The sequence below is a fragment of the Nerophis lumbriciformis genome, linkage group LG34 (genome assembly GCF_033978685.3).
Source record: "Nerophis lumbriciformis linkage group LG34, RoL_Nlum_v2.1, whole genome shotgun sequence".
NCBI lineage: Eukaryota > Metazoa > Chordata > Actinopteri > Syngnathiformes > Syngnathidae > Nerophis > Nerophis lumbriciformis.
Genome location: NC_084581.2, coordinates 23,841,877 through 23,867,397, shown reverse-complemented (window position 1 = coordinate 23,867,397; position 25,521 = coordinate 23,841,877). Strand labels below are relative to the sequence as shown.

General features: G+C 41.8%; 1 protein-coding gene across 1 annotated transcript; it reads left to right on the top strand.

Moving 5' to 3' along the window:
* Positions 1-304: 304 nt before the first annotated feature.
* On the top strand, positions 305-24,692 carry nus1 (NUS1 dehydrodolichyl diphosphate synthase subunit). Its single transcript, XM_061929586.2, has 5 exons — positions 305-838; positions 10,661-10,792; positions 11,296-11,448; positions 21,823-21,922; positions 24,139-24,692. The coding sequence occupies exons 1-5, from the start codon at positions 439-441 to the stop codon at positions 24,227-24,229; spliced, it is 876 nt and encodes a 291-aa protein (XP_061785570.1). The 5' UTR covers positions 305-438; the 3' UTR covers positions 24,230-24,692.
* The last annotated feature ends 829 nt before the right edge of the window (positions 24,693-25,521 follow it).

The following is a 25,521-nucleotide window of genomic DNA, read 5'->3' as shown; positions in this document are numbered from 1 at the left end:
GATAGGCTCCAGCACCCCCCGCGACCCCAAAATGGATGGATGGAAATAAGAACAAAATCATTCAATTGCCGTGGGAAAAAAAAAGTTCAAAGAATCAGTATCGGTAAAATAATTAGTTTGCAGTACTTTTTATTTGTATTTATTTATTTTTGTTTATTTAACAATTTACATACAAACATATATCCTCAATGTTATTTGCTTGCAGTACTGAATTGCCCAAAAATTGGAGGCGGGGTTCTGAGTGACGTCACACACCCCTCGCCCAATCAGCGAGTTACGTGTAATCACACCGAGGGTTCACAGGTCATGGGTTGCCAGGGAGAGAGCAAGATGGCGGGAGGGGGATGACATGGACACGGATGAGTCAGACACGTAATACTCTCACATTAGTGACATGTGCAGCAGGTCCGAGTAACTTTGGATGAAATAAGGACAGCGATGGCGTTGTTGTACAGCGTCTTATGGCGGCTGCTGCTGTTCGTGCTTCACAGCAACAGAGCGCTGCTCTCCTGGCTGCGTGTGGCGCTTCGGAGCTGCAATGGCCGGCTGTGGGAGCGTGCTGTGGCCGCGCTGCTCCTGCCCATGTCCCTAGTGGGCTTCCACGACCGGCGGAGGAAATGTAATCACAACCCCGATGCGAATGGCACTCTGGTAGCCGGAAACTGTGCTCGCGGCCGACGACACCGGTGGCTGACCGACGGCAGAGCTTTGGACAAGTTGCCGGTGCACATCGGCCTCTTGGTAGCCGAAGAAGAGCACAGCTACACGGACATTGGCAACATGGTGGTGTGGTGCATGGCGATTGGAATATCCTATGTCAGCATCTATGACAATCACGGTAAGGTAAAAACTCACGCTAACAACTTATCCCCAATAATATGTCATCTATCTATGAATATATATACAGGTAAAAGCCAGTAAATTAGAATATTTTGAAAAACTTGATTTATTTCAGTAATTGCATTCAAAAGGTGTAACTTGTACATTATATTTATTCATTGCACACAGACTGATGCATTCAAATGTTTATTTCATTTAATTTTGATGATTTGAAGTGGCAACAAATGAAATTCCAAAATTCCGTGTGTCACAAAATTAGAATATTACTTAAGGCTAATACACAAAAGGGATTTTTAGAAATGTTGGCCAACTGAAAAGTATGAAAATGAAAAATATGAGCATGTAAAATACTCAATACTTGGTTGGAGCTCCTTTTGCCTCAATTACTGCGTTAATGCGGCGTGGCATGGAGTCGATGAGTTTCTGGCACTGCTCAGGTGTTATGAGAGCCCAGGTTGCTCTGATAGTGGCCTTCAACTCTTCTGCGTTTTTGGGTCTGGCATTCTGCATCTTCCTTTTCACAATACCCCACAGATTTTCTATGGGGCTAAGGTCAGGGGAGTTGGCGGGCCAATTTAGAACAGAAATACCATGGTCCGTAAACCAGGCATGGGTAGATTTTGCGCTGTGTGCAGGCGCCAAGTCCTGTTGGAACTTGAAATCTGACTGAAATAAACATTTGAATGCATCAGTCTGTGTGCAATGAATAAATATAATGTACAAGTTACACCTTTTGAATGCAATTACTGAAATAAGGTGCTGCTGACCGCCGTCTAACGTTACCTTACTGTGTGTGATACATTGACTAACGTAATGTTACTGTGTGTGATACATTGACTAACGTAACGTTATGTATAGGTACCTCATGCAACCCTGCTTGAAAAAAAAATCACTTGACAAAAAGTATGAATAAGGTAGCAAACTGCAGTGGACGCAACATATTGCAGTGTTTGCAATGACGTTATAACCATAGATATCTTATAAGTAGACGCAGCATTGGTTGCTGTGACGTGAGCAATTTGGCCGCCATCTTGAAGTGCTGATGAGGAGCCGGCGAGCAGCCTAAACTGACAGTTGAAAGGTAGAAAACAAAGATGCCGGGCTGGTGTTCAGCGTTTTCCTGCTCAAATGAGCGGACTGTTGAAAATAGGAATCGGGGGATTACTTTTCACAAGTAAGATTTAACATTAACGTACTATTGGTTGTATTTTATGAAAATAATCTTACCACAGAGTTGAGAAGGATCAAAGATCTTCAATATTTGTATGTGAAAATCACAAATAAATATTCTGGGGGAAGATGACGCCCCTACAGGGGTTTGGTTTACAAACTTTCAGCCCCACTTAAAACAAAATTCACCAGCCGCCACTGATTATGATGCATTCTCATTTTAGGCAAAGTATAAGACAATACTTTCTTAACAATATAATTGTAACCAGGAATAAGTCTTCAAGTAACAATATTCAAATACTAACATTGTTGGGTAAAACAGAATTTGGTTTTATTCTGAATCCAGTGAAACAGATTGGTGGTTTTAGCTGATATGAAGACTTTCAGGTGTTTATATATGTTTAAGTATTTGGCAGACGCTTTTATCCAAAATGACTTACATAAAATAATACATATAAAACAATCACTGCAAACATTATCATTTAAGGGAAGAATGTAATAGAAAATATCAATACAAAGTGTCAAGACAGAATAAACTCTCTGCTGCTGAAGCAACAGAGATACAGTCCCTAAGATATATAGATATCTAATGTATTCATACATTGTTTATGTAGGATACACGCATATGTATATATAACCTAATCATATTGTTTCTTCAATTTAAAAATAGCTGACCGTTTTTTTCCCCCTTCTCTGGGATTATATTCCCAGTTTTGATCTCGGACATCTGGTCACTTATAGCGTATAAGAATATTCTATTACTGTTAAGCAAACTATGAATAATAAAACACGCCAAAACATGTGTCTGTTATCATAGCTACACGTATGACAAAAAAGCGCGTGAAAATCAGTGGTATTCAGTGAGGTAAAATGAATGAAATGCGCTGACAGTTCATTGTTCCTGCCAAATGAATTGCACTGAGTGGAGCGGATCACCACTCCAAGATGGCGGCCCCGCGCCTCGTCTGCGCCAGTAGGCAGTAGCGCTCCATGCTGCGTCTACTTATAAGATGTCTATGGTTATAACGTTAGCAGTGAGTTTGCAGCCTCACTGATTTAACTACACAGAAAATAAAAGTCACGTTACTTAGCCAATAAACGTTATCTTACATTCAAAACTTACCCTTCTTTGTGCAACTTCAAATGTCGAACGAAGTTGGAAGTTGTTGCGTCTCCGTCTGTAATATTCGAACTGCGTGATTTGCATACGGCAATTCGTTTTTTGTTGACCAAGTCGTAGTTTTTATACCCGAACGAAACCAACTTTGGCATAATTGTTTATCACTGGCACGTTGTTGGACAACTCTTCTTCATTGGTTCTCCTGCAATTTGATTGGATGAATGCTGTGTGATGAAAACAACGTAGATCTAATTTGATTGGCTGTTGTACTGACAGCACACACGCTGACAGCACACCAGCTGACAGGAACAACACGCTGATAGACAGACGAAGAAAATGAAAAATACGGAGCGCTCCCAAATAACTTTTTAAGCTTTGGATTTTGGGGAAAGTGGCAAGTCATGTCAAGTCAAAAGGCTCAAGTCCAAGTGAAGTCACAAGTCATTGATGTTAAAGTCTAAGTCGAGTTGCAAGTCTCTTTACATTTTGTCAAGTCGAGTCTAAAGTCATCAAATTCATGACTCGAGTCTGACTCGAGTCCAAGTCATGTGACTCGAGTCCACACCTCTGATATATACCCATACATATATATATATATACACACACACATATATATATATATATATACACCTATACATATATATACATACATACATATATACACATACATGTATGTATGTATGTATGTGTATATATGTATATATATATATATATATATATGTGTATGTATGTGTATATATATATATGTATGTATATATATATATATGTATGTATGTGTGTGTGTGTGTGTGTCTGTATATATATATATATATATATATATATATATATATATATATATCCATCCATCCATTTTCTACCGCTTATTCCCTTCGGGGTCGCGGGGGGCGCTGGAGCCTATCTCAGCTACAATCGGGCGGAAGGCGGTGTACACCCTGGACAAGTCGCCACCTCATCGCAGGGCTATATATATATATATATATATATATATATATATATATGTATATGTATGTATGTGTGTGTAAAATAGGGCAAACATGTTTAATGTTTTGATGGACATTATGGATGCCAACAGACAGGTGACTTGCCCTGAGATGACCTCCAAATTGATATCTTCACCACTATTTATGTACACTGTATTGCCAAAAGTATTTGGCCACCTGCCTTGACTCACATATGAACATGAAGTGCCATCCCATTCCTAACTCATAGGGTTCAATATGATGTTGGTCCACCTTTTGCAGCTATTATAGCTTCAACACTTATGGGAAGGCTGTCCACAAGGTTGCGGGGTGTGTTTATGGAATTTCCGACCATTCTTCCAAAAGCGCATTGGTGAGGTCACACACTGATGTTGGTCGAGAAGGCCTGGCACTCAGTCTCCGTTCTAATTCATCCCAAAGGTGTTCTGTCGGGTTCAGGTCAGGACTCTGTGCAGGCCAGTCAAGTTCATCCACACCAGACTATGTCATCCATGTCTTTATGGACCTTGCATTGTGCATTGGTACACAGTCATGTTGGAAAAGCATCCGCTGTCAGTTTACGTGGCCTACCACTTTGTGGCTGAGTTGCTGTTGTTCCCAAACTCTTCCATTTTCTTATGATAAAGCTGACAGTTGACTTTGGAATATTTAGGAGCGAGGATATTTCACCACTGGATTTGTTGCACAGGTGGCATCCTATGACAGTTCCATGCTGGAAATCACTGAGCTCCTGAGAGCGTCACATTATTTCACAGATGTTTGTAGAAACAGTCTTCATGCCTAAGTGCTTGATTTTATACACCTGTGGCCTGGCCAAGTGATTAGGACACTGGATTCTGATCATTTGAATGGGTGGCCAAATACTTTTGGCAGTATAGTGCAGTGTTTTTCAACCACTGTGCCGTGAGATACAGTCTGGTGTGCCGTGGGAGATTATGCAGTTTCACCTATTTGGGTTAAAAATATTTTTTTGCAAACCAGTAATTATAATCTGCAAATAGTGTGCCGTTGAGTGTCGGTGCTGTAAAGTACAAAGTAAACAAAAAAAGAATGTTGGACGACAGCAAAGAATTACAATGTGTGGAGCAGAGATGGGGTCCACAAAGTACTTCCGTACATGACATGGCAATCAACAATGTCCACACAAAAAAAGATAGCAACAACTTAAATATTCTTGATTGCTAAAACAAAGCAGGTGCGGGGAATAGCGCTCAAAGGAAGACATGAAACTGCAACAGGAAAATACCAACAAAACAGGAAAAACCACCAAAATAGGAGCGCAAGACAAGAACTAAATGCGCACGGTAAAACACCAAAAAACTCAAAATAATTCACAGCGTGATGTGACAGGTCGTGACAGTACACCTACTTTGAGACAAGAGCTATAGGGTTGCATTGCTGGTTATGGTTTAAATTCATATCCAGCAACTTTTTATTGTCTACTGAATTCATTTTTTATTGATTTCTGCTGGTGGTGTGCCTTTGAATTTTTTCAATGAAAAAAATGCGCCTTGGCTCAAAAAAGGTTGAAAAACACTGATATAGTGTATATGGATGGATCTTGTTTTATATTAACTAATTTGGAATAAGTGGTGTAAAGGTCCTCCCAACAAAATCATATACCTTTTAGAGGCCAAATTGAGTATTGTCACGTGACTGTGGACTAAGGTTATATTAGTTAGTCTGACTCAACGCTCATGTTCCACCATTTGAGGAAGCAAAATGTCTCCATGAGGCTGTATAGTTTGGTCAAGCCTGTTTAGGGGAACTGCACTTCCATTTTGGAATTTACAATCCTGGTGTAAGACAAGCATACACGTTTTTCTTTTTTATGCATTCTAACTAGTAAATACATGGGAGTAAAAGTCCCCTTACAATGGAGCTCATGGGAGTCACTGTATTCTACCTATAAAGCGCTTACCGTATTTTCCGCACTATAAGGCGCACCGGATTATTAGCCGCACCTTCTATGAATTACATATTTCATAATTTTGTCCACCAATAAGCCGCCCCGGACTATAAGCCGCGCCTACGCTGCGCTAAAGTGAATGTCAAAAAAACGCTGCGCTAAAGTGAATGTCAAAAAAACAGTCAGATAGTTCAGTCAAACTTTAATAATATATTGAAAACCAGCGTTCTAACAACTCTGTCCCAAAATGTACAAATGTGCAATCACAAACATAGTAAAATTCAAAATGGTGTAGAGCAATAGCAACATACCGGTAATGTTGCTCGAACGTTAATGTCACAACACACAACACACAAAATAAACATAGCGCTCACTTTCTGAAGTTATTCTTCATTCGTACCGGTAAATCCTTCGAATTCTTCGTCTTCGGTGTCCGAATTGAAAAGTTGCGCTAGCGTGGCTTCCAAAATGGCGGGCTCCGTCTCTTCGAAATCATCGGATTCAGTGTCGCTGTTGTTGTGCAGCAGTTCTGTGAATCCTGCCTTCCGGAAAGCTCGGACCACAGTTGTGACAGAAATATCTGCCCAGGCATTTACAATCCACTGGCAGATGTTGGCGTATGTTGTCCGGCGTTGTCTGCCCGTCTTAGTGAAGGTGTGTTCGCCTTCGGTCATCCATTTTTCCCACGCAGTTCGCAGTCGTGATTTGAATGCCCTGTTGACACCAATATCCAGCGGTTGGAGTTCTTTGGTTAATCCACCCGGAATGACGGCGAGTGTTGTATTTGTGTGCTTCACTTGTTTTTTGACACCATCTGTGATGTGGGCGCGCATAGAGTCATATATCAACATGGACGGAGCAGCGTGAAAAAAGCCACCCGGCCGCTTCGCGTAAACTTCCCTTAACCACTCGCTCATCTTTTCTTCATCCATCCATCCCTTCGAGTTAGCTTTTATGATGACGCCGGCTGGAAAGGTCTCTTTTGGCAAGGTCTTCCTTTTGAATATGACCATGGGAGGAAGTTTCTGGCCATTAGCATGGCAAGCTAGAACCACAGTGAAGGACGACTTTTCATTCCCAGTGGTACGAATATTCACCGTACGTGCTCCCGTTGTATCAACAGTGCGGTTCACAGGAATATCAAAAGTCAGTGGAACCTCGTCCATGTTGATAATGTTCTCTGGCCGGATCTTTTTTTCCGCTATCTTCTTTTTACAATATGCACGGAAAGTAGCCAGCTTTTCTTTAAAGTCGTTAGGCAGTTGCTGTGAAACAGTGGTCCGTGTGCGGATGGAGAGATTGCGTCTTTTCATAAACCGAAAACACCAAGAAGCACCACCTTTAAAATCATCCAGGTGAAGTTCGCTTGCTAGCGTTGTTGCCTTCATTCGAATAGTGATGGTGCTGACACTTCTGCTTGCTGCTCTCTGCTCAACAACCCACTGTTCGAGTTCGTCCTCCAACTGTTGCCATCGTGCTTTGTTCCCTCGGAAGCTCTGTTTTGTCTTCTTTACCTGGCGCAGGTCATCTTCTTGCTTCCTCCACCTACGCACCATTGATTCATTTATGTTATATTCTCTTGCTGCTGCTCTATTTCCGTGTTCTTCGGCATGACTTATTGCCTTAAGTTTAAATTCTGCGTTATAAGCGTGTCGTTTAGTAGGAGCCATTTTGTAGTCTGGTCTTTACAGATGTAGACAAACAAAGGAAATGAAACGAAATATCCGCGCGCTTCTTTTTCTTCCGGGGGCGGGCGGTAGGTAGCGCTTCCTGTTCTATGGGGGCGGGTGCTTACCTTGGCGGTTGCTTGCGTAGAAGAAGAAGCACTTCCTGTTCTACCGGGAAAAAAGATGGCGGCTGTTTACCGAAGTTGCGAGATCGAAACTTTATGAAAATTAATCGTAATAAAGCGCACCGGGTTATAAGGCGCACTGTCATCTTTTGAGAAAAATTGTGGTTTTTAGGTGCGCCTTATAGTGCGGAAAATACGGTAAATGTTTTTTAATAACACTGTAAGTATATATGTAATGTAGTAGGGCTGGGCAATATGGACCAAAACTGATATCCCGGCATTTTTAGGCTGAGTGGCGATAAACGATATATATTGGTATCTTAAGCAAAATGTGCAATTTGCTTAAGGTTGCTTACATCTTTTACGACTAGATAACCAGTGTTGAGAGTACTTATGTTACTTTTTGTTGCAAGTAGTAACGTTACATGTTTCTTATTCTTATTAAGTAATTAGTTAGCCATTTTTATGTCAAATCAGTTTTCGTTCATTTTCTTTATTAATTTTAGGTCTATAGCCTCACACTTGTGTACAGGGATATATGGAGGTTCTACTTGCTCACTGCGTTCTACGGCTGTTCAGTTTAAAACTATTCTTTAGCCACCCAGCCGCTACACAAGGTTAGTCTGCACGAGCTATGGGGAGAGGCACTTTCAAGCCGGGAAATAGCTAAACATTTGACACACCGAGCGAGCAGCAGAGAGGAGCTATCGCTAGCTGCTATGCTAAGTCGACAGCATAAACAGATGAGATTAGTGATAACGTCGCTACAACGAGATATATAGGTTCTCAAGCCAATTGGTGTATGTTTAAATAAAGCTGTAGTTATTCACCAATAGCCAAATGCAGTCTCTGACCAAAGCATTGCATCACTCGGGAGTCTGCACTGTGGCTGCCCTATTCTTTTGAAAAGGTTGTTGTGTTGTTTTCTGTCAGAAGCTTATGTAAACACGCAAGGGGCAGGGTTGAGCCAAAGGGAATGCCCTGTGCTTTGGCAGTCTGGCGCAGAGAAGAGCAAACGGCCGTAACAAAGGCACAGCAAAAGATAGGGGTATGGTGGTATTGTCTCAAATATACAGTATATCTCTTTTTAAAATATACTATAACAAGTATATTCATAATAACATGTAATATTTACATATTTTGCTCATTTTACGCACACAGCGGTGCATTAATTTCACAAACGCATCACAACGTTCACGTTTTCCTTCAACAACATCCTGATTACTACTCACTGCAGACTTTCTTGAGAGCCAACAAACATAATTAAACATCACTTTCTGTACAATGTCTGTTCTCACTTGGATCTGTAGGATGTTGATGTATTCCCGTTATGATGAAGGATGACCCATAGTCCTCGCAAAGAAAGAAGTGGGGTGTAACCAAGTGTTTTTTCTGGTCTGTTATCGCCATTTCCAGGTCTAAGTTGGCTGTCAAAGTGTACAAACTTCTCAATTTATGTGCACGTCATTTTACTATAAAGGTTGAGTTAAGTTTGGGTTTATTTCGAACATGCATGCATGCATACACTCTTATACATCACAATTTCCAGTTTCTCTATTCAACATGTTTGAAAAAGAGTAGGAAGCAGCACATCTTATTTAATCATACCACTATTCCTTTACATAGCAGTTGCTAAAACTTTTTTCACGTACTGTTCTCAATTTATTATTCAATTTAATTTGTGTGTTGCTACACATTAAAATCAGCTTTGAATAATGACAAACGACAAAGCAACACCAAGTTTGAAACACATTTCCTCCTCAAATATTTCTCAAACTCACGCACGCTGTTTCAGTTTGAAGTCAATTCGACTAGTCACAACCACGTTTTATCAACCATCCTCCTAGTGATCCATTATTCCACTCAAATAAGTGAAACATTGAGGTAATATAATAATCCATAAAGTTGCTTTGAAGCAATGTAGCATCCACTGACAGGTCTCTGGTTGCCGTCTGATGTCACTCCATTGTGCCGCGTTTGCGTGGCATTAAAACACACCTTTCTTAACTGTGTGTCAGTTCGTTCTGTCTCTTGACTAAAAACTAGATGATCGAGCATTACATTTGATCACTGAATCTTTGTATTTATATAGTACTCACTACACACACACACACATACATCAGTAGCTGTCAACACTCAATATGGCTTCTGGTCCGTCACTCAAATATGTCTGTGTGCAACATAAACACAGATAACCACTCCTATTGTTACAAAATACACACATAATTGATTGTGTTGATTTATATGATATATTTGATATGATATATCATGTAAAAAGTATGTGCTGTGCACATACATGCCATACATAAATATTACTTCCAGCTGAGTGTAATTGCAATGAATAGAAACAGAGTGATAGATGTATGTGGTCTTTACAAGAAGATAACAAAACAACTGCATTTCACTTGGCACTGCACACGTAGTTGACTTGTTTGACTTAAACAGGTACTGATAAAAGACTTCCCTGCTCTGAGATGTTACAGTACATCATGTTGGAAGTGTTCAACCTCTTGTGCTAATATAAATGCTAATTAAAATGCCTTTTTTTCACATTATAATTTCCACAAATTGCATATTGTTCCGAAAATCGATAAGAGTATCGTTTCGATAAAATCCCAACGGTATACATCCCTAATCAGCTCATTCCAAAAGAACCATTCACGGAAGTCATTAAGGGACAAATATGAATAGGATGTACCGGGGAGCCCACCCCACTATTTGAGAATAAGTGCTCTAATGGAACCACAGCATTTGAACTAAACACATTTCTACAACACTAATAAATGTGTATTGCTGCAAAGCTGCTATTGCATGTTTCATCGCTCGTTTCTTTGTTGTTGGTCTGCCAGGGATTTTCCGGAAGGACAACTCGAGGCTGCTGGAGGTGATACTGAGACAACAGAAGGATCTGCTAGGTGTGGAAGGATCCAAATACAATGTGGAATTCCTCAGTGATTGTGCTGATGAACACCAAAATCACGGTAAGGACAGCACATACTTCCACTCTGTGTTAATGATGAAACCGAGTTCAAGAGTCCCTTATTGCGTCACATATTTAGAGTAAAGTTAAATCGATTGACTTATCAAAAAGTCAACGGAGCTTTTAGAGGAGTTGTTTTTCTTTTTGTTGTGGTACAAGTGGGGTGGATGTTTTTGTATGTATTATGTACGGTAATTGTATCATATATTGTACTTTATGTACATTTGCATAGATGTGATTATAAGAGTTAAATTGAATTCAATGAATTCCACACAGAGTGAAATATATTGTAATCATTCATCACAAATTCAGTAACATTCAAATGATACAAATCAGACGGCTGGTTTATGACATCAACATTGATTCGATGGGTAAATTGGACATCACAGTCTACATGTGTATGCTAATTGTGGGCCAATCTGATGGATTTGGAGAAGTAATAGGTTCACAACTTCTTTAAACGTTTACTGAAAATGTAATGTTAGCTTTTTCTTTGTCTTTCAGTGTTGTCATGCAAGCCCACAGTGAAGGTGTTGTCTCCAGAAGATGGCAAGCAGAGTATCGTTCACGCAGCACAGCAACTCTGTCGCTCTGTGGAGAACAAAGAGAGAAGCTTCAAAGACATTAGTGTCTCCATGCTGGACACAATGCTAAGAGGTAACCCTTCATTAACCACTAAATAATTCAAACTATTCTAACTTGATTTTTCAAAATCACCCTCATCCCCCTCCAAACCCTCCGGCTAGTTTGACCTGGTCCTCTGATTTGGAAACAGTTACTTAAGGTGACTGTAATAATTATTTATTAGATTACATTCATCTTCAAAATACAACCTGTCTCTTCAAGTTCCATTGTTCATTCTTGACGAAGGAAGCAAACAAGCTAAATACAGAGAAGAACAATTTAGACTTAAGTCATACAATGTTTCTCACACAGGTACATACAGTATTAAAGGCCTACTGAAACCCACTACTACCGACCACGCAGTCTGATAATTTATATATCAATGATGAAATCTTAACATTGCAACACATGCCAATACGGCCGGGTTAGCTTACTAAAGTGCAATTTTAAATTTTGCGCCGAAATATCCTGCTGAAAACGTTTTGGTATGATGACGCCTGCGCGTGACGTCACGGATTGTAGAGGACATTTTGGGACAGCATGGTGGCCAGCTATTAAGTCGTCTGTTTTCATCGCAAAATTCCACAGTATTCTGGACATCTGTGTTGGTGAATCTTTTGCAATTTGTTCAATGAACAATGGAGACAGCAAAGAAGAAAGCTGTAGGTGCGAAGCTGTGTAATGCGGCCGGCTGCAGCAACACAAACACAGCCGGTGTTTCATTGTTTACATTCCCGAAAGATGACAGTCAAGCTTTACCATTGGCCTGTGGAGAACTGGGACAACAGAGACTCTTACCAGGAGGACTTTGAGTTGGATACGCAGACGCGGTACCGTGAGTGCGCAGCTGCGGCTTCCAAACATTTTATCGTTTGCCCGTACGTGCGTGCCGCTATGTGCATGTCACATACGTAACTTTGGGGACTTTGGGGAAATATATGTGCTGTATGAACTTTGGGGAGGTGAACGGTACTTTGGGCTGTGGGATTGAGTGTGTTGTGCAGGTGTTTGAGGTATATGGACGGGAGGGGGGAGGTGTTTGTTATGCGGGATTAATTTGTGGCATATTAAATAAGCCTGGTTGTGTTGTGGCTAATAGAGTATATATATGTCTTGTGTTTATTTACTGTTTTAGTCATTCCAAGCTGAATATCAGGTCCCACCCGCCTCTCACAGCATCTTCCCTATCTGAATCGCTCCCACTGCCCTCTAGTCCTTCACTCTCACTTTCCTCATCCACAAATCTTTCATCCTCGCTCAAATTAATGGGGAAATTGTCGCTTTCTCTGTCCGAATCGCTCTCGCTGCTGGTGGCCATGATTGTAAACAATGTGCAGATGTGAGGAGCTCCACAACCGGTGACGTCACGCGCATATCGTCTGCTACTTCCGGTACAGGCAAGGCTTTTTTATCAGCGACCAAAAGTTGTGAACTTTATCGTCGATGTTCTCTACTAAATCCTTTCAGCAAAAATATGGCAATATCGCGAAATGATCAAGTATGACCAGTGTTGGGACTAACGCGTTACAAAGTAACGCGTTACTGTAACCCCGTTAGTTTCGGCGGTAACTAGTAATCTAACGCGTTATTTTTTTATATTCAGTAACTCAGTTACCGTTACTACATGATGCGTTACTGCGTTATTTTACGTTACTTTTTATGTAGTATAAAGTGTGTTTTATCGGAGCGCTGCGTTCTGATTCTTCTTGTGTCACAAGCCGGAGAAGAGAGAGAGACATGCGCTCTGTGTGGGTGTGTCTGAGTGTGAGTGTGGGGAGCGAGGGGGGGGGGGGGGGGCGTGTCTGATCATGGCGGAGCCAGAAGTCGAGTTTGCTAACATGGAGATATTTTCACTACTTTTCTTTTGTCGAGCACAAAGAAAATAACATTTTAGTTAAATGTAAATTGTGCTTTGGATCAAAGATGCCATCTACTGCCCAAAACAGCAATTCAAATCTGCTGAAACAAGCTACATAGCAACATGCTTCGACGAAGCTAGTAAAGAGAGACAGAGACTCTGATGCCACTTCACCTCCACCACCACCACCATTCACCGCTGAAGGTACACACTCTGTCAATCAATGTTCCCTCTAATTGTTCATGTGTGAGCAAACGCAAAAACTCCCTGAGCATTGAGTGGAGTCCATGTGAGCAACTTTAGACGTGCACACTGTGGCTACACCAGCAGCACACCTGTCCCAAACCTCACTAAATAACAACTTACATCTCCATCCATCCATCCATCCATTTCCTACCGCTTGTCCCTTTCAGGGTCGCTGGAGCCTATCTCAGCTGCATTCGGGCGGAAGGCAGGGTACACCCTGGACAAGTCCCCACCTCATCACAGGGCCAACACAGATAGACAGACAACATTCTCTTATTATTATAATCAAATGACAGCAGTCATTTCCATTTCTAATATAAGTGTTTAGGCCCACTTATAATGACAATAACAAAAAATATTGTTTTTCATGAACTGTGTACTTGTATTGTTTGTCTGGGTGGAGGTCCTGCTTTGGAAATAATTTGTACCCCTTTCAGACATTGCATTTAGTTCCCATTAAAACATTCACATGTTGCACAATGAGATGTAAGCAGGGGATCATGTGTACATTCCTGCAACTTCCTGTTTGTAAAAAATATATTTTTATTAGTATTTATTTAATATACTAACAGCATTTAATGATTAATATTTATAAATTAAGATTCCTAATAAATCACACTAGAATAAGCACACATTTGATTGGTAAATCATAGTGTAACGACCTGGAATGACACTTTATGTGTGGTGTTGGAGTTGTCCGACTTTTTGTGTGGCTGTAAACGCATCACTGGCTAAGTGCCATATGTGCAAGTGTTGGCGCACGTGAGAGAGCGAGCGGCTGCTGTTGATATAACAAAGTTGCTTTTGGTCTGGTTTGTACTGCAGAAAATAACCAGTTTTGCTAGATATCATTTTTTTTACTAATGTTTTGGTGATGTGTTTATGGCCGACAGTAAAGAGTTTTGCTCAGTAAAGTGATGGATGGAATTCATGTCCTCAAAGCGTCTCGACAGACGTTACAATATTTGAACAATGATGACGAAAACGGTTTTCTCTGTCGTGTCCGTGTCGTGTCGAAAATTGTTATGCGCTTATTTTTTTATTTGATTTTGTGCATGGCATAGATTTGCCGTGCGCAGAGGACGCTTGAGCAGTGCGCAATTGCACATGCGCGCTCCTGAGAGGGAACGTTGCTGTCTATTCTCTTATATACTCTTTCATTCTAGACTTCTAGAGTGTTTGATTATCACATCACTCTAAATGTATAGACTATAAAGTTCACAAACATAAAGAGGGATCCTAGTGGGCCAGGCCAATCTTTCCTTATCTCTAAACTAAAACTGGGGAAATGTGTAGTGTTCTGGGTTTCAGACATGATTTTGTATAAGAATTACTTGAGGAAGAAAATGCCTGGTTAGACTTTGTGTATGTAGTGTGTGCCTTTCTTGGTTTACATCTATGCTGTTTGTTACTTATGTATGTTATGTTGCAGCTGTTTAAAATAGTTTTGTCAATTTGTTCTGGCCAGAAACAAATTGGCCTTTGTAACATATCTTTGTCTTTGTGTGTTGTATGTAGACCACATGGCTTAGCAGAGTTGAGTGATGCAAATGCATGTCAAGTTGATCAACAGATTGTATTATTCTCCACTACAATAACAGTACTGAAATGAAGGCTAAAAGGGCATTAATTGGAGCTTTAAAAAGAAAAGAAAAAAGAAGTAACTAAATAGTTACTTTTCACAGTAACGCATTACTTTTTGGTGTAAGTAACTGAGTTAGTAACTGAGTTACTTTTGAAATGAAGTAACTAGTAACTGTAACTAGTTACTGCTTTTCAGTAACTAACCCAACACTGAGTATGACACATAGAATTGACCTGCTATCCCTGTTTAAATAAGAAAATCGCATTTCAGTAGAAATTTAAAGTTAAAGTACCAATGATTGTCACATACATTTTGGATGACATAATGTATAGCAGGGGTCTCCAACATGTGTGAGAGCTGCTTTTACAAAATAAAAATGGCCGAGAGCTACGGTCAGTCCGCTTTAATGCACGGGCTTACTTGGGCTGAAGCCCTGGGGCCCACACCCAACCGATTTTGACAGCCGAATGCAAGTATTTGTGTTTATAGCTGTAAATCACAGACAGCGCTGCTTCTTGTAGTGATTGTGTACCCGCTAGAGATGCGCGGTTTGCGGACACAACCGCGGAGTCCGCGGATTATCCGCGGATCGGGCGGATGAAATTAAAAAAAATACGATTTTATCCGCGCGCGGGTCGGGCGGATTAATTAGATATTTTTTTATTTTTTTATTTTTTTTTGCGGGTGGCAGTTAAACCAATTCGGAAATATATATGCATAGTTAAATGTTGTTACCCACATACGAAAAACGAGCTGGCACCTGCTGCATATGCCACAACAGAAGAAAAAAAAAGAAAAGAGATGGACACTTTTACGGAGCGGAGAAGGGACGCCTCGCCGGGGTCCGGGACCGAGGCCCCTTCCCCCGAGAGGGCCCCACCGGGAGAAGGGCCCGACGCACGTCCAGGGTCACTACCGCGCCCACCGCACCGACACCCCGCCTCGTCCGCTTTCGCCGCGGCCGGCGTCACGCGCAGCAGGTAAGCAGCTTACCTGCCCGCCACCCCTGTTGCCGGGGGCGCGTAACAGGGGTCACTCCGCGCGCAGTGCGCTCACGAAAGGGGTGGGGCTCACCCTGGTTGATATAGAGAGCAGGACGGTGGCCATGGAAGTCGGAACCCGCTAAGGAGTGTGTAACAACCCACCTGCCGAATCAACTAGCCCTGAAAATGGATGGCGCTGGAGCGTGGGCCCATACCTGGCCGTCGCCGGCAGCGAGACGCGCTTGGAGGTGCGCTCAGCGCGGCTCCCATATGATTGCGCACTGGTGTGCGTCTGGGTCGTGACAGCGTGGCACGCGCAAGTCTGTGCTGCATTGGATCAGTCTCCTTTCTTTAACAGGCAAAAGCTTTATAACCTCACCATACCTGCCAACTTTTAAATCAGAAAAACCTAGTAGCCAGGGTCCAAGGGCCGCAGGCCCCGGTAGGTCCAGGACAAAGTCCTGGTGGAGGGTTCAGGGCTTCGCCCCCCGACGCAAAATGATTATTAGCATTCAGACAGGTTAAAATGTTGCTAAAACCATCACTTTTCTATCAGTCACAGTGACTTATCAAAACAAAAATATTACAGCAAAAATCATATGGGTTGATTGACATGTTTATTCTGTAAGCTAACTTCAATAGTTTGAAATTATTTTGACAGTTAATGCCAGTTATCCTGTCAACCTTTCACAAGACTTCAATTTGTTAATTGAAAGTATAAATAGTATAAACACTTTTAACAGTATGTCGTGCTGTGAAATACAGCCGACAGGATTGCGCACCAAACACGAAGCAAGGCCATGGTGCAGGAGAACAAAGGACTTCTTTCATTTAAGGTTTGTGATAAACCATCAAACTCATTCGTTAAAAGGACTCTATAGTAATATAAAGCGAATTTTTCTGGACATTATCATGCAAGAAAAGTTTATTTTTGGGATCGCGATCACCGCGTAATGATTTTTAAAGGTTGCATTACATTATTAACTGTCCCATGTGATCAGCCAGTGCGATTGGAAGTCCATGCTCAATTATTGCCTCCGTAAATAAAACTTCGGCATTTATCACATCCAAAGAATCTGTTTGGGCGACGAAAAACGTTGAAAGTTTTCCACTTGTATCGCTAGCAACGGCATTAGACTTGTGTTTTTTTGTCCCAACGTGGTCTTTTACATCGCTAATTCCTCCGTGTCCGATCGAAAAATCTTGTCTGCACAAGGTGCAATTCGCGTAGTTTTCACCCTTTTTTTTTTAAAATTAATATTAGATATATAACAACGGGCGGATGGCGGGCGGGTGCAGTTCTGATCAAACGTTACATCGGGTGGATGGCGGATGGTTGACGACTTTCTGACGCGGTTGCGGATGAAATAAATTGCCTATCCGCGCATCTCTAGTACCCGCTCTCTCGTTGCTGTTGTTTGTTACTACTACTCTAAGAGGTGCGCGAACCCAGGTTGCAGTTGTGATAGGCGAGCGTGCTGCCTACTGAGCTAAAAGCATAGGCAATCTCCAGGATGGCCAGCACAACTTTTGAAGTTGACTGGCTTCTGTTACACTTGCACAGTCGTGTATGCGCCCGTTTCCAAGAGACGTAGTCATGAACTAAATTATTATTAAAGTAAATGCATTTGCAATTTTGGCTGTTTTGTTGAGTCAAATCTAAGGCAATGCCAATAAAACAATGTCAGTATATAGCACAAAAGACACAATCGATATCAATTAAAAATGTGTTCAATATACATATATTTTTGTTTGTTGAGGAGAAAACCAGAAGGAATGAAGCCTTGTTGGTCGCATGAACAAAGGCCCTCGCGGTCTGGAAACAGGACATGACCTGTGAGAAATGGGAGGGACACGCAAAACAGCCAGCCGCGAAACAGTATCTACTATCAAGTTTGCTCATCCTCCGGTATCGCTGATTCACTCCACGGAGTGAGAAGAGAGCGTAAAAATAAGTGCTACGAAAAGCAAAGAATTTGTGGATAAAACAGGAAAAGGGATCCCGTCAGTCAAGTAAGGCGGTTTTTTGGATTTATTCAAAGTCCTTCACCGCGCTCATCATTAATTTTCAACCCTTGTCGTTCCTTATTCGGATGTACAGAAACAGGTAAGAACTAAAGTGCTTTACTGTATAAATAAAATACATAACAAACAAAGATCCCAAATTACCCCCAATTTAGGGGAGTTCTGCAATTTTTCTAGCCAAAGTGGTAATTCTTTCGATGTCTGTAGAAAACCACTAAAACAATGCGTATTGATCGTGTCAAGTTGTCTTCGTGGTGTAGCGGCTGGCTACAGGTTTCTAGCCAATGGCTTTTACTGGGGGCAAGGATGAAGTGAAGTGTGAAGTGAATTACATTTATATAGCGCTTTTTCTCAAGTGACTCAAAGCGCTTTACATTGTGAAACCCAATATCTAAGTTCCATTTAAACCAGTGTGGGTGGCACTGGGAGCAGGTGGTTAAAGTGTCTTGCCCAAGGACACAACAGCAGTGACTAGGATGACTGAAGCGGGGATCGAACCTGCAACCCTCAAGTTGCTGGCACGGCCGCTCTACCAACCGAGCTATACCGCCCCACAATGGAGATGGATGGAGAAGTGACGTGTTGTTAAAGGGTGAGAGTTTGTGCGAGTGTTGCCGGAAAAGGAGAGACGTACATTGAGCTTCTGGTAAGGCTTTTGTCAAATAAGACAAACTGGGAATTCGTGTGAGCTGCTATTCTTGGAACATTACAGTATGTTTTGATCAGTGTTTGTTGCTTCTGTTGACACTTGGGAATGCTTGGAAGTGACATACTGTGCAAGGAAGAAACAAATGTCAGCGGCTTTGCTGCGTTTTTGCTCGCAAAACGCGTCTTTAACATATTTGCATGTTTAGGTACTTGTGTGTTGAATGTGTTGATATCATAGTGCAGGATTGGTAAATATTGTGATTTTGTTTTGAAATAACACATGTTTCAGTGTGTGAATGTGGAAATATTGTCCAAGCGCTTTGAGTACCTTGAAGCGCTATACAAGTATAATCCATTTACCATTTACCAAAAGAGGCTTAAATCTTCTTGCAAAAAGCATCCATCCATCCATTTTCTACCGCTTATTCCCTTTGGGGTCGCGGGGGGCACTGGAGCCTATCTCAGCTACAATCGGGCGGAAGGCGGGGTACACCCTGGACAAGTCGCCACCTCATCGCAGGGCCAACACAGATAGACAGACAACATTCACACTCACATCCACACACTAGGGCCAATTTAGTGTTGCCAATCAACTTATCCCCAGGTGCATGTCTTTGGTGGCAGAGGGGTTAGTGCATCTGCCTCACAATACGAAGGTCCTGAGTAGTCTTGGGTTCGATCCCGGGCTCGGGATCTTTCTGTGTGGAGTTTGCATGTCCTCCCCGTGACTGCGTGGGTTCCCTCCGGGTACTCCGGCTTCCTCCCACCTAGATACGAGCAAAAAATCCAACTATGCAATGGAATAGATCTTTATACTTGATCAAAAACAGATTTGACTCTTGATATCAAGGATTATCCGTCGGTCGCGTTCCCAGACATATCAAACTATTGTGCTCTGGACGTCATTCTACACAACAAAACAGATAGAAACTTGGAAAAGCATGGAGGTCTACAACTTGTATGTGCGTGGCTCGGTCAAGGAAATTGGTATCAAGACTCTCACGGATAAATATGCATTGTTTTTGCTTGGGTAAGGTTACACTTCATGTAACTGATGTTTGTTGCTGTTGCACGCGCCGTTTACAAATAGCGTGTTTTTTCCTGTCTTTATCAAAATATAACTATAGATGCCAAAATTGTGTATGTACTAGAGATGCGCGGATAGGCAATTATTTCATCCGCAACCGCATCAGAAAGTCGTCAACCATCCGCAATCCACCCGATCTAACATTTGATCAGAACCGCATCCGCCCGCACCCGCCCGTTGTTATATATCTAATATAGATGATGCAAGGCATTAGTGAGGTTATAAAGCTTTTGCCTGTTAAAGAAAAGAGACTGATCCAATGCAGCATTCGCGTGCCACGCTGTCACGACCCAGAGGTACACCAGTGCGCAATCATATGGGAGCCGCGCTGAGCGCACCTCCAAGCGCGTCTCGCTGCCGGCGACGGCCGGGTATATGGGCCCGACGCTCCAGCGCCATCCATTTTCAGGGCTAGTTGATTCGGCAGGTGGGTTGTTACACACTCCTTAGCGGGTTCCAACTTCCATGGCCACCGTCCTAGCTGCTGTCTATATCAACCAGGGTGAGCCCCACCCCTTTCGTGAGCGCACTGCGCGCGGAGTGACCCCTGTTACGCGCCCCCGGCAACAGGGGTGGCGGGCAGGTAAGCTGCGCGGGCGGAGCGCGCGGAGTGACCCCTGTTACGAGCCCCCGGCCACGGGGGTGGCGGGCAGGTAAGCTGCTTACCTGCTGCGCGTGACGCCGGCCGCGTCGAAGGCGGACGAGGCGGGGTGTCGGTGCGGTGGGCGCGGTGGTGACCCTGGACGTGCGTCGGGCCCTTCTCGCGGATCGCCTCAGCTACGGCTCCCGGTGGGGCCCTCTCGGGGGAAGGGGCCTCGGTCCTGGACGTGCGTCGGGCCCTTCTCGCGGATCGCCTCAGCTACGGCTCCCGGTGGGGCCCTCTCGGGGGAAGGGGCCTCGGTCCCGGACCCCGGCGAGGCGTCGGGGGCCTTCTCCGCTCCGTAAAAGTGTCCATCTCTTTTTTTTTTTTCTTCTGTTGTGGCATATGCTGCACGTGCCTGCTCGTTTTTCATATGTGGGTAACAACATTTAACTATGTATATATATTTACCAATTGGTTTAACTGCCACCCGCCTGAATCTATTTAAAATCTAATTTTTTTAAATTTCAATCGCCCGACCCGACCCGACCCGACCCGCTGATAAAATCTAATTTTTTTAAATTCCATCCGCCCGATTCGCGGATAATCCGCGGTTGTGCCCGCAAACCGCGCATCTCTAGTATGTACTAAAAGCTTAATTTATGTTTGTTGCCTTTTAGGTTTTGCTCACATTTGTTTTCTTTTAGACTCGCTGAATTGGTGCTTTTTGAAACACTCATAGCAAACATGTGTTTAAGAAATACAAATAATATCAAGATGATACCTAAATGGGAAATAATAAACGTTAAAACTAAATCAAACAAACCTTTAACTAAGTGATCACTGCAAACTCATGCATTCTTCGACTCTGCTCCCTTGGTCTGGATTGTGTGCTGCTTTTCGCGTCGTTTTGTCAAATCTTGCACTCTTCCTCCCTTCTTGATTACCTCTCGAACTCTAAAGAAATGTTGATCCTTTTTGCGTTTTGAACGATTCATACAGCCAAAAACAACATACGTATAGTGCATTTTTTCTTCGAGAAAGGCTAAATGGTGCCCAGTACCCATTGAGAACAGAGCAAGCTTGACCACCACGCACATATAATGGGCGGGGATGTGAGCCGGACATGACGTCAGTAAAATCCGAGCAACAAACGCGAGGCTCAACAAATCTGATTGGTGAACACGTCGGGCACTGAAATGCCGGTGAGGGCGGAGAAAATGGAAATAAAAACTCAGCCTCTTTCAGTTATTTATTGCTCTAATTAAAACCTTGACGTCAATTCGATTTTAATGAATCATGCAGCCCTACATTGTTTTACTTGTTGCAGCATTTAGTGTAGCAACCCTGATGTTATGTATGAAATTAAGTTCTGCTTTTCTGTGTGTGTTTCAGAGGCAAATAATATTCCAGATCCTGAGCTGGTGGTCAAGTTTGGTCCAGTAGATAGCACTCTGGGTTTCCTCCCCTGGCACATCAGACTCACTGAATTCATGTAAGACACGACATCATCAATGAACACACAGCATACACAAAATACTGTCGTTTGTGTTCACCTTGTCCAATATTTCATTTCATCATCGAACAATGTTTACAAATTTCAAGTCATTATAAAGTGCTTTTATGGCATCTCTTTAATTTGTGTGTTCTCTCCTGAACAAAACATAGTCGTGTTTACCTCGCACAAGACGCTGTAATTGGTGGCTCCCCAGTGTTGTTTGCAATGCCTCACTTCCCATACTTGTCTTTGTTGTGGGTTGTGGGGAAAGCGATGTTCAAGGTTTCCGCAGTTCTTGCGGGTGGATCAGCCCCATGCTCAACAACAGGACATTTTTACACATCGAAAAACTAACACGGACGCACAGCAAACACATAGCACCAACTCAAAGTTGGTAGTAGTCACGGTTCCCTGTAGTCACGTGAGTGCCTTTTGACCAATCACTGAGGAGATCACCTGAAACCAAGTTGGCCATACTCTCTATACCAGGGGTAAGGAACCTATGGCTATAGAACAAGATGTGGCTCTTTTGATGACTGCATCTGGCTCTCAGATTAATCTCGGCTGAGATTGCTTAACACGATAAGTAATGAATAATTCCGCTGGTAATCACAGTGTTAAAAATAACGTTCAAAAATATAAAACATTCTCTTGCATTTTAATCCATCCATCCGTTTTTTACCGCACCTGTTCAAGAAGTCGCATTAATGGTAAGAAGTATTTTATTTATTATTGGTTAGCTTCAGAATAACAATGTTATTCAAACGAATAATCAATCAATCAATCAATGTTTATTTATAAGAGACTTATTATATTAGAATAAGAGACTTATTATACTCTAAAGATGTTGGTCTTACTTAAAAATGCATGCATTTAGTTGTATTCAGTGTTAAAAAATATTATATGGCTCTCACGGAAATACATTTTAAAATATTTGGCTTTCATGGCTCTCTCAGCCAAAAAGGTTCCCGACCCCTTCTCTATACACAGCTCTGTGTGTGTTTCCTGCCACCTGGTGGTCAAAATCTGTAAATTCACACTACAGTATAGTGCAGGGGTCGGCAACCCAAAACGTTGAAAGAGCCATATTGGACAAAAATACAAAAAACAAATCTGTCTGGAGCCGCAAAAAAATGAAAAGCCGTATATACTGTAAGTCTTATAATGAAGACAACACATGACATAAGTGTCTATATCAGCTATAATAGCCTACTTTCAAAATGACTTTGTTGCAGGCTGAAGCAAATCTTCGTTGACAGAAATGTTGAAATGTTATATTTATTCTACACATTTTTACAACATTAGAAATCATTAGGAAATCAGAGGCTACACAGAAGGTGAGCTAACTACTGGAAATTGCTGGTTTTTAATGGCCAAAGGTATAGATGTGTGTGTCCAAGTTAAGGCTGTCTTCTTTTAATAGATTCATTACAATCTTTGGCAAGCTAGATAATGTTTGCTGTGGTCTGGAACAAAATGGCACACAACAATTATCTGAAATGCATGAGACATGCAAAAGTAAATTATATACAAAGAGGATAAAAGTAAAGGCAATTAAATGAGCTCAAATACACCTACAAATGAAGCATAATGATACAATATGTACATACAGCTAGCCTAGATAGCATGTTAGCATTGATTAGCTTGCAGTTATGCACTGACCAAATATGCCTGATTAGCACTCCAACAAGTCAATAACATCAACAAAGCTCACCTTTGTCCATTCGCGCACAGCATACAACTTTTGGTGGACAAAATGAGACAAAGGAGTGGAAGATGTTACATGTAAACAAACTGTCGCGTCACAGTCCACACTATGATGAGTTCAAAAACCACCGAAATTACTAGGACAAAACGATGTTCACCAAATACTCTTATCAGTGAAGCTTACACACAATTGGGAAGGTTTGTGTCATGTTTGTCCTCAAACAAAAAACATACTAAAACAAAGCAATTATTTCCCCCCCCATCTTTTTCCATTTTCCATCCTTTTTAAAAAATGCTCCAGGGAGCCACTAGGGTGGCACGTTTGCTGACCCGGTATAGTGTCATGACAGACAGACACACTGTAATTGTGCCTCTGCAGTCACACTTGGTGTGCACATGCACAGATAGCACGTTTTCCCAACTTGTTGCTAATTAAGTGTGTACTTGAAACCTGCATTGTTAGTGTACTGTGCTGTGTTGTAAGTATCTTGGTCTCTTTGTTTCAGCTCGCTGCCGTCACACAGAAACATCTCATATGAGGACTTACTGTGCGCCTTGCAGCGCTTTGGCCAATGTCAGCAGAGGCTGGGCCAGTGATGTGTCCTCACTAAAGACCAGTTGACACTCAGGACGTCACTGACGTCCCACACTGGAAGCGCCTCCAAGACAGTGAACAAGACTGGAGTCGAAGCCAGATGGCTCACTTCCTGTCACCAGCTCATGTACTACGATGGCGGGACGTGCGGAGAGGAAAGAGGCCTCACTGACACGACGATGAGAGGACCGTCTGTCCTCTACCACCATCTCTACAACTGTTGCCATTCAACTTCCAGCTGCTGTTTTGTCACTTGATGCAGCACGGGGAGAAGAAAGCTGGCTTTGTGTCCCTGCTCAAATGCAAAATTCCAACAAGGACATTGAAAAGATGACAGGAAGTGGACCCGAGGGTCAGAATGATTGTAAATATGTCTTCAATTTCTTTCTTCACATACTTTTTATTTAAGGCTCCAGCTTGGCTGACCTTCCTTAATAAAGAAATGCACTATTTGTGCTCCATGCATGTACTGTATGTGTGTGTTAATATTGAATTTGATGCCCACCTCAATTGCACTTTGAGAACACAAATTGTAAAAAAAAATTAATGGATGGGTTATTCCAGGGGTCTCCAATAGGTAGCTGGTCTACAGAATATGGGCTAGTTTCAGGGAAAGTTTGGAATCTGTGGTAAGAGATTAATTTGAATTGCAACAAGGGTTGTCAAAATCCCTGGTACTGCTTCAATGACTCTAGTGTTCCTGTGCTTGATGGGCCACCAATCTCTCCGTAATCTTATAGAGAATCTATGCGGTATGGTCAAGAGGAAAATGAGAAGCACCACACCATGCAATGCTTATGATGGAGGCTGCAAGGAGCTTCCATTACATCTGATCAGTAATCACTGACACACCACATTGATACAAAAATACAAGCAACCAAGTATTAAACGCAAATAAATGAACATACTATTATCACAAGACTGACATCTTGTCTATAAATTAAATTTTTTATTAATTTATGTAATATTCCCATTTTCTGTAACTGAATTTTGGCTTTTCATTAAAGGGACAAGCAGTAGAAGATGTATGGAAGGATTATCTAATCATCAAACTTAAATAAAGGTTTGAAATATTTCACTCTGTTTAATGAATATGTATGTATATATATATATGTATGTATGTATATATACTGTACTTACTATATATGTGTGTGTATATATATTGTATATATATGTGTGTGCATATATGTATGTGTGTATGTATATGTATATATATATATATATATATATATACACATATGTGTATATATATATATATATATATATATACACATGTATATATATATATATATAT

Bases quoted from the DNA above. Each gene is read 5' to 3' on its own strand.
- nus1 (XM_061929586.2), top strand. From the start codon at position 439: ATGGCGTTGTTGTACAGCGTCTTATGGCGGCTGCTGCTGTTCGTGCTT. The intron at 10,793-11,295 runs GTAAGGACAGCA...TTTGTCTTTCAG, and splicing joins TGATGAACACCAAAATCACG to TGTTGTCATGCAAGCCCACA. The intron at 21,923-24,138 runs GTAAGACACGAC...TCTTTGTTTCAG, and splicing joins ATCAGACTCACTGAATTCAT to CTCGCTGCCGTCACACAGAA.